General features: G+C 52.7%; 2 protein-coding genes across 5 annotated transcripts in view; one reads left to right on the top strand and one right to left on the bottom strand.

Annotated features, from left to right (window-relative positions):
- PEX16 (peroxisomal biogenesis factor 16) overlaps positions 1-7,896 on the bottom strand; it is a 14,994-nt gene extending 7,098 nt beyond the window's left edge. The window contains exons 1-2 of the mRNA XM_085305453.1: positions 7,855-7,896; positions 3,573-3,712 (exon numbers count right to left, since the gene is read on the bottom strand). Coding sequence (XP_085161579.1) covers positions 3,573-3,712; positions 7,855-7,896 — 182 coding nt within the window. The remainder of the gene's footprint in view (positions 1-3,572; positions 3,713-7,854) is intronic.
- The window catches only part of LARGE2 (LARGE xylosyl- and glucuronyltransferase 2), a 29,260-nt gene continuing 19,765 nt past the window's right edge, over positions 109-9,603 (top strand). The window contains exons 1-2 of one of the 4 annotated variants that reach the window (XM_085306394.1): positions 109-386; positions 6,334-6,492. The gene's annotated coding sequence lies outside the window, so the exon portion shown is untranslated. Of the gene's footprint in view, positions 387-572; positions 2,275-3,841; positions 6,493-9,603 lie in introns of those variants that run through there. The other 3 variants (XM_085306402.1, XM_085306379.1, XM_085306386.1) reach the window with 3 other exon arrangements.

Raw genomic sequence — 9,603 nt, 5'->3', positions numbered from 1 at the left:
GTGGGGGTGTTTGCGGGTGGGGGGCTGTTGGGTGCCCCGGGCCGCGTGGGGCTGCCCCGGGCCCCGTGGGGGTGCCAGCGGCAGCCTGCGTGGGCGCCGGGGTGCCTCTTGGTGCCCCGTGCTGCTGGAGGGCCCCGGCGTGGGCTGCCCCCCGCAGGGCCGGGTGCCCCGCGTGCCCGTGGGGGGCGGCAGGAGCCCTTTGCACGGGGAGGAGGGTGAGTGTCYGGGTGCGTGGAGAGCCGGGCCGGGGTGAGCCCCTGCGCAGCGCCCCGGGAGCAGCCGGCGCGTTGGGGCGAGCTGTAATAGATCTCTCTCTTCCCTTGTAATTAAGTGAAGTGGCACCTCTGCTGTCGTTAGTGCTAAGGCCTCTCTYTCCGAGGTCGGTGGTAAGTGCTTTAACGCTCGCTTTATCCGTCTGGCACGACGGGCTGTTTTGCTGCCAGCTGTGCCCCAGAAGGCGGTGGAGTTGGGCTGGGGTCTTGGAGAGGGGTGTTTGCCGGGTCCCCAGCCGAGGCAGAAGGTTTCTGGTGTGTGCGCAYGTGGTGTTTGAGGGTCCCGGACCAGGTGTCTGCTCCACCCATGCACGGTCTCAGCTGCTTGGTGTGATCTAGTGTGTGACACCTGCCTCCCTACAGGTCAGGATTATTCAAGGGAGTTACTGAATGTGATAGTAACTTTCTGTCAGTATTATTAAAGACAGTGCAGACTTTGGAAGTGGCAGGTACCAAATCTGCACCCAGTGGAGACTGATACATGTGTTCAGGTTACTAGTCAGGAAGGCCTGTACCCCCTTCTGGGGGATTTGTTCTGGTCTACACCCAGGGACTATGTTTGGATCTCTTCTTGGCAGACATTTGAGAACTATCTTTTTGCATCTGGCAAGAGCTTTATTTATGGAAGTGTAAGGTGTGACAGACTGCTCTGGAGCAGCTCTGACTCTTCTAAAAGACTAAATTACATGTGCCTGCTTGCCGGATGTGGGGCAGGAGGAGATGCTGCAGGAGGTGATGCAAGCTGTGGCCACTGGCTGGAAAAAGCGTGTGTGGGGAGATGGGGATGGGGGTCCTGCCAGCCGTGTGTGCTTCTTCTAGTTGTGCGAGTCTCTCCCTGCCCTGGATCAGTGAAAGAAGCTTCAGAAGAGAGGGACACACAGAGCAATAAAGAAAGCAGGAGAGGAGGAGGTGGTTGGGRCTGTGCAGTTAGTGATGTTGGCACCTCCTTGCTCTCTCCCGGAGCCCTTAGGTTAGCAGTGCTGGGGGCTTGCATGGCCACTGTCACTCTGTAGCCAGAGCGCTAAGTCTGTACTGAACTCAACTGCTAACCCCAGCTTTGTGTGGGACGTATCCGGCTGCAGCCTGTCGCGGAAGCAGGGGGATCGGACCTGTGTTCCTGCATGTCTGTCCTTCCCGCCGTTCCACGTGGTGCTGAGCTCTGCTGGCTGCAGTCCCTCTCCGCCTCCTRSCTCGGCTCGGCTCGGCTCAGCGCAGTCCGGCCCAGCCAGGGCGAGCACTCTTGTGCTGAGCCTACCTTGCCAGCACCGCCCCTGCCCAGCTTCCCCTCCCCTTCACACGCTGCTGCTGCTCGCTTGAGCTGGGTCTGGCCCTGGGCACTCCTTGTGTTGCAAAGATCTGTGTGCACAGGTGTGGGTACAGGTGCACGCCTCAGTGTTGAGACATGGCATCCCGGCCCTCTGAGGTTGTGCGTGGTGCAAAAGGATGGTGTTTCAAGGCCTCCTGCAGGTCTCCTCAGCACAAGCAGAGCTCTGCCGAGCTACCCCTCCTTCTTCCTGTCCAGTTACCTCCACACAATGGATGCAGTGTGTGCCTGCAGCTTCCACTGCAAGAAYTACATTGCATGGGCAGGCACTTTATGCTTTCTGATCTCCCCTCTTCTCCCCCCTTCCCCGAGGGTTTGTTTTCCAGCAGGCTGAGTTCAAAAAGGGCATGAGATACTGCTGGCAAACAGTGTGGTGCTAAACAAACCTTTTTAGTCAGAATCACGTGGATTAGACMCAACTTCCCATTTACATATGGTGCTACCTGTGAGCTCTTCTGAAATGCTCGTGGCTGGGCTGCTAGTGTAAGGCACCTACATATCAGAGTGTGGGGGGGTAGTATGCGAAGCTGCTGCTCATGACTCTAGGGGCATATCCAGTGCAGACTGCTGGAGCTACTCTGCCGCTCCCTTTCAAGGAGAAGCGCTGTRTGTGCCAGACAGCAATCTGAGAGCCCGCTGCCTAGGAGACTGCCAAAGACACCTTGTCTTCAGCCAGAGGTGAAGCTTGATGTACTTGGGCTTCTCTGAACAGCATAACTAGATAGTGCTGTTCTGTCCCTGAATGAGAAACTTCTTGGCAGATGCTTTCTCTTYATCCCTTGTCTCCCTCCCATCCACTGCCTGTCTCATCTCCTTTTTTCTATTAATCTCCCTCCTGCAGTGAGTGAGTTTGGAGGACAGTTTGAGTAACAACCCAATGCCTTTTATAGTAAATATGCTACAAGGGAGCACTATTGGGGGGGGGGGATGGGCAACACTGTGGGATGGGGTAGCTGGGACTGCTCATCAAAGCAGCTGACAGACCATGAGGTTGGGCAAGACTTAAATTGCCTTGGCTTATAGTTCTTTCTGGGRTGGTAGGAGGCAAAACTGGGTTAAGGGGCTAACTTCCCTCCCCACTCTACCTGGAAAGATCTCTGAGCAGTTAGCACTTACTGTAAGTCTGGATGCTGAAGGCTAGTGCTTACTGGAAATCCCCTGGCAGTTTTTGARGCCAAATGATTCCTGTGCTTCTGATGAAGGGTGCAGGCGCAGCAGTAATTGCACAAAAAGAAGCAAACCAAAAAGCAAGCAGACTGTGCCAGCCCAGCGGTGGATGCRGTGCTGAAGGCCAGCATGCTGGGCTGCCAGCATCTCGTTCTTTGCAGCTCAGACCTGCAAGACCRCTTTTGGGCAGACTGACCCAAGGCAGAACACTGCTGTGAGCTGGCTGTTCCTAAGTCAGCCTCGCTCAGAGTATGCCTGGTGCAGACCTTGCTGTGTGCTGGGATAGGGGGAGAAGGTGGAAGCTCTGCCTGTTCAGTATGTATACTTGCCTGCATGGACCTGGGGAGCACGATGTGGTAGAGGAACAGACATAATGCATTGACACACGGCTGAATCTTGACAGGTTGGTGGTTATGGGGAAAGGTGATGTTCTCCCAGCTGTGTTTTCTGCTGAACTTCATCTGCCTCCATGAAAGAAGGAGCCTGCCAGCGTGAGATCTAGGAGAGGGAGGAATGCATTTTTTTCCTATTGTGGTTGAAGGAAACAATCCTGGTCTGGGATGGGATGGCCTTTCTGGCCCTGCCTCCGTAGGAGCATCCCTTCCTGCCTGCTCAGCTCCTGCACTGTGGTATCACAGTCTATTTTCTTTGCTTCTGGGTGAGCTCAGCCAATCCCTTGGAATAGTTGAGGATAAATTGTGACCTGCTCCAAATAACCTGTAGGCAGATGCATGTCCAGAGAGTATTTTAGTCCCTGACATATGAGCCCTGTCTAGAATGGAAGGCCTGATTCATTCATGGTGCCTCACCAGAGGCTGATACCTTTCAGGAGAGCTTCAAATTTGTGCCCAAATGAGGACACAAGGGCARTGAAGCACACCGAGCTCTGAGCATGGTGTTGCTGGTTGTGATAGTGTGCACCTTCAATCCCAAACAACCCTCCCAAGGCCTGGAAAGACAGCAACTAACAGGGGACGTTGGTGTTGCAGTTCTTGTGTTTCTGAAGTTTGACAGGCTTATTGCGTGAAGCGGTGGTCTGAGGGGAAGCAAGCCCAGGCCAAACAAGCTGAAGGGGGGTGGGGGGGCTTTAATAGGCCTTGTGATTTGGAGGCATTTCGTTGCTGTCCTTCGTGTTGTGATGCCACTACCCTTCCCAGCTTGGTGGAGGCTTGGTACCTTGTGAGAGGGGTTTTTTGCTTCCTGAGAGGAAACAAAATGTCTGCAATATGTGCAGAGCCTCCTGCATCCAGATGCCTTTTCCAGAAAGCTATTTAGAGCTCCAGGCTGTTGCTTGGATAACTCTGTTCTCTGATTCATTAGTAGTGTGCAGTCCATCCTGTAATATCCCAAATTTGCCTGTGTTAAAGGCTTAGAGAGAGAGGCAATATCTTTTAATAACTGTGTGATGCAGTTGGAAAAAACTTCTGGACATGCAGTTCTCTAGTGGCCTGGGTTAAGGGAAACACTTCAAGGGAGAAACTCAGCTGGTTCCCTGGATACTGAGGGAGATGTTGCTGTTGCAATCACAGCTTTTGGCGGGGGGGCAACTGCCACTGCCTGCACAAGCTGTCTCTCTTGGCCACACTCCCGGTCTCCTGCCTCCCTTTTCCCCTGCCCCAAGAAGGTGGGTGACCTGGGATCAGTCCCACCATGCCACAGGTCTTGCAGGCCCCGTGCTTGGTGCTGTGTAAATAACACCAGGTGGCTGAGTTGTAGCAGTTGGCYGTGAGCTCCACCCCAGAGATTAGGCTCTTGCCATATGTGTTTGGGAAGTTTGCTTTCCCCCTGACCTTGGTGGCAGTGCTGTGGAGGATCCTGCTGGGCAGCGCTACCTTGTGTAGCAGGCACGTGCCTGGCTCTGCTCATTCCGTGTTAGCTGTGCTGAAGGTGCCTTCAGTTACCCGACTCTTGTTCTTGAAAGCATTCAGTCTTGCTCCCTGCAGCTTCTACTTCCTATTCCAGGTGGGTGCCTGAGGCTTGACTCTTACCTGGTAAACTGCTCCCTGTACGTGCAGGGCTCTGGTGACGCCAGAGGGAGGGTTGTGAGTTTCCCAGCTGGAAAGGAGACACAGGCCATGCAGATTCTCCATCCCAGTTCACCCTGTTCCTCCTGCTCTAGAAGTATTTGAGGATTCCCACCTACAAACCCTTTCAGTCTGGGGTGGGAGCTGACAGCTCAGGGCAGGCAGAAGGGGGATGACAGAGTAGATGTCTGTTTACTGACGTATGCCGTAGTGTTCCCTCCTGTCCATATGTGTTCCCTGTCGCTAGCTGCCTTCTTCTAGCCAGATACTGTGGGAGACTTGCAAGGCAGAAGTAGCATCAGGCTTTGTGTTGCTGGAGGAGGATTTTGCTGAGCAATTGTGGTGCTGTACTTCTTCGTTGGAGTTGCTGGATTTCACTGTTCAGGTAGCAGCTCTTATGAAGTATTTCTTATTACAAGCCCTTGTTGAGATTGATGTTGCTTTCCTTGTTTCATATTGTGCCATGCCAGGCTGATCTAGGACTTACCGTGGCTAGAGAGGTGTAATTGGTGCTGTGGCAGGGCTGCCTGTGGTGCCCAGTCAGCAGTGTGTTGCACACTTACTTCTCTGTTCAGGGTTTTCAAGCGCTGGAACAGACCATGGACATTTTCAGTAGGTTTTCTGTCTAGTTTTGGGGTCCTGTTACCCCTGCATTTCTGCAGTATGTGAAGAGAGCAGCGTTCGGTCTGAACTCCTACTCCTCTGCCTGTTTTGCTGAATCCTACGTGTGTGATCTGGGGTAATCTGCTTCCTGGCTCTGCGCTTCTGGTCTGGAGGAAGCTTTCTGCTTCCTCCATGACAAGGGGGTGAAAATCCCTATGTCCTGCTGGGATTAGGCTTGCCTATTCCAGCCTGTGGCTGTGGAGTGAGTGTGCCCAGCCCGCTGGGTGAGATACCAGCGTGGGATGGGTGCCCTTCCCTCTGAAGGGAGGTAGCGTGCAGGCTGCTCTGCTTTCTGCAGTGAAAGCTGCATGGTGGCTTTTGTCTGTTTTCTCTCTCCTCTGCCTTCACATCTTCTCTTTCCCTGCTGTGCATCTATCTGGACAGACTTTCCACTCCCCTCCTGGGACTGTGTAGGGTGCGTTACAAGGGCTCAGGTTACTGGACTTGACAGTTTATCACTTCATTGGTTTAGGAGCTAAACACTTGCTGCTGCTATCATTTGGGAGGGGATCAGGGCACTCATGTCCTTCCCCCAGCTCTTCTTCCTGCTGAAGAGTTGGTGTGAAGACTCGTGTGTGTTGCTATGGAGCACAGTGGCTGCGGCTTTGCCAGCACTTCTGGGACACGTGTACAGTTCTTCTCGCCTGGGTGGGGAATGTGACAGGACAGAGCTCCAGTCTGGAACAGGAAACATGCAACACACAGATACTCCCCCATGGGTTGGTTGAGTAGCTTAGAGTGATGGTGAGGTGCGCTTTGCAAAAGGCTGGAGGAAGGTACTGAACCAAGGCATTGGGCAGTGCTGCTTGGCTGTGCAGGGGCCTCTCCCCAGAGCTCCTTTGAGCAGTAGCTTTTTCAAATGACTCTGTCTTTTGGGTTTCAGGTGACAGCAAGCTGCAGAACCCCAAGTACATCTGGGATGTGCTCTCTGCTCATGAAGATGAGAACCCCTAGTTAAAAGAGTGGTCCTCAATTACCACCAGGCCCTGCCAGTTTCTTCAGCTGTTCCTGGATACTCTTGCAACATTGGCAGCCTACAAAGGTTGGTCCTCTTACTTGTCTAGTAGACAGGTTATGTGTGCTCATTCCCCTGCTTAGTGCTTCTATACCCAAATTGGTAAATCAGAGATAACTACATGGTGGAAAGTCTCAGTTTCTGAGGCCTGTTGGGAGATTCTGGAGGCAACACTGATGCTTGTAAGCCCCCAGGGCCCAGGTCTCTGAAGGGAAAGACTCAAGTTGTGTGTCCTTCCTGCCCCAAATGCTTGGAATAAAGTATGGTTTCATCTCTATGGCTGTTTTGGTGGGATTGCCCTTGAACATGCATGCTTGGAACCTTCTCCCCAACCCCTATTGTTGTTTGTTGCCTCTTTCTAGTGTAATAGATGGTAGGTGACTTGAACCTGGGCTGAGGAGCTGGAGGAAGTGTTTTGGGTCAGGGGAAATGGGTATGCCCCCTTCTGAAGGCTAGAAGCCTGTCCTAATGGTGTTCTGCCCTAGCGGCTTTCTTCTTTTCCCTCTGTCCCTTGCACTGAGTGCTTATGTGGGGCCACTGTTCTCAGTGGCTGCCTCTCCTACCCCTCATTAGTGCAGAGCTTGGCAAGCCAGCAGGAGGGGGCCTCAGTGTGTCTGTGCCTTGATCGGATTTGTCAAGGCTCCTTCCCTTTTCTTCCTGTTCATTGAGGGCTGAAACAAAGCAAACAGAAGAGAGGAATTCCAAAGAATAGGAGCAAGGGAAGAAAAGGATGCTGGAGTGACAGGTTGCCCTTGCACCCAACCCCCCTTCCTGCTCTGGTGGGGCAAAGCTGGAGGCAGAGCATTTGGAGAGGTGAAGCCTTTCCCCTGCGTTCCTGTTCCCAGCTATGCTGCCAGCTGCTTTGCTCCCAGTGCTGCGGAGCTGTTGCTGCAGCCCAGCGAGCTCCTGACCCCATTGCCTATGTAATTTCCAAGGTGAGGTTGTCCCTGTTGGGCTGAATTGCCAGCAATGAGAGAAAGGAGGCCTAGGCCTGCTGCCTCGTCTCACCACAAGCATGAACACCTAAACAGATACCGAGTGAAACAGGCTGTTGTTTGAACTGCTTTGTTTGTCATGGGCTGCGGTAAAAGGTTTTCCTCTTTACCTGCGCCAGGAAAGTTTCTCCTATCAGCCCCTAACGAGCCCAGCACAGAGCTGAACATCCTGTATAGATGCCAGGGTAGCAAGGCACTAGCCCCTCCCCAGCCTGGGGCCAGATAAGCACTTGAACAAGGCCCCTCTGTGCAGCCAGGTCTGGGAAGTGGAGACAAATGTGGCTTGGCACTTGTACAGTTTCCCAGGAGGCAGGGGACTCGGGAGGGGGAGTGGTGGCCAGCCAAGGCAGGCTGTCACAGGTGGAGCTTCATCCTGCCTGAGAGAACCCCTTACCTGCTCTTCCATCCCCAGGCCATCTTGCAGGTTCCTCTTCATTCTGCCCCCAGCCCCGCTGTGGATTGGCAGGGGAGGCCACAGGATGCTAAGGAGCCCCAGCATTAAGTACTTGAGGGGAAACACATCCCCACCAATGACCACTTTGCATTTAAGCCACAAGGAACAGCCCTTATGTCGCAGTCTGTTTCACCTCCTTCCTCTTCCTCCTTGTTCCCCCCCTTCTGGCAATCTCTGTATTTTGTGGTTTAATTAGGGAGTGGAGTAAGGTGCTTAGACTCCAAAATGTGCAGATTAGGGTTTACTAATCCCTTTCCTTAATGGACGCTCACAGGAGCAGAAACTCAGCCAAAACTCCAGACCTCCACTCTCTCCTTGCTTGCTGTGCAGAGGAAGAAGGGAGAGGGGGAGTAGGACAGCCATGGGGGAGGAGGGGAGGTGAGCAGTGAGCTTCTGAAACTCTCGGGTTGGGTTTGTAGTCAGCACTTTTCCTGCTCTGGCTGTTACTGCTGTTCCACGAGCAATATATGAAGGGATTTTGATTTCTCTGCTTGCTGTTCATCCACCAGTGCAGTTCTGCCAGTCTGTTTTCAGGGTTGGCCACACAGAAACCAGCTAACCACCTTTCTTGTTTTGYGTGTTTTTATTTTTAATTTTTGGATGTTGCCTTCATACGCAGATAAATTTTCTGGCTGAGGAAGCACCTACTTTGCTGGGCCTGTGTGTGCATTTGTGTTTATCTATTGGACTGTGTGGCTTTCCTTGTGTGTATATACCTTTCTCTATGTTCCTGATTCTGTCCTGCCTCCTGATCCTCGGTCTATGCCTAAATGAGCTATTCTCCAGCTTTGCACTCCTTGTGTTGCTGTAAGCTCATGGCTTTCTACTGAAAGCAGGAGGTTTGTGTCTAGCAATGCTGCCTGAGGACAGAGATTGACACAAGCTRTCCTCCTCCGTAGAGGTTGAAATCCCTGTATAGGACACATGCTATCAGTGTGAAGGGGAAGGCAGAATATTTCTTGTTTCACGGAGGCACCAGCAGCATAAGAGTATAAGGAGGACAGGGGTGCAGCGAAAAGAACAAGACACTTTCAGGGGTAGGAGGGGAATTCAGTGCTGACAGTCACAGGGTAGGCTCAGCTCTTATGCTTCCCTCTTGCTCTTGATTAGGTGCTGCACAGAGGATGTTGTGGGTTGCAGAAGATCCGAGGTTTTGTCCCAGCCCGCTCCTCTGCTGCTCGGATGAGTCAGATATGTTGTTTCTTCCTTGCCTTAGTCCATTGGTGTCAAAGTTCAGGATTTAGCTCAGCAGTGTGTGAAGCTTCAAGGATGGGAATGTAGCAAATAGCTGGATGAGATTGGAAGGAGTGCTGAGGATGTGCAATATGGAATTTCAATGTTGGGAGCATTTTCCTTTCTCCCTCTGGCTTGGGGAACTGCTTCCCTCCTGGGATCCACTTCCCCTCTTTTTGCCCCATTAGTGACTGCCTCACTTCTAGTTTGTCTGCAARTTGCTTCATATGCATTTTGCAGGTAAGTTTACAGTCTCTTGGCCCAGTCTGACAGCTCTTCCTCCACGGTGTGGTCAGAACCTATTTGCAAAGTCTAAGCCTCTCTGTAGTTCTGGTATCATAACAGGTCCATAAAATGCCCAGACTACATCCCTGATTGGACGGCAGTATTGTTCTGCACTGTGTGYGTGTGTTTTTAGCAGCATCTCTCAGGGGAGGGCCGTGCTTGCCCTGAGCC

Source organism: Rhea americana, unplaced genomic scaffold, assembly GCF_003343005.1.
Source record: "Rhea americana isolate MKP2758 unplaced genomic scaffold, rheAme1 scaffold_102, whole genome shotgun sequence".
In the NCBI taxonomy this organism is placed as follows: Eukaryota; Metazoa; Chordata; class Aves; order Rheiformes; family Rheidae; genus Rhea; species Rhea americana.
This window is presented reverse-complemented; position numbering and strand designations above follow the sequence as displayed.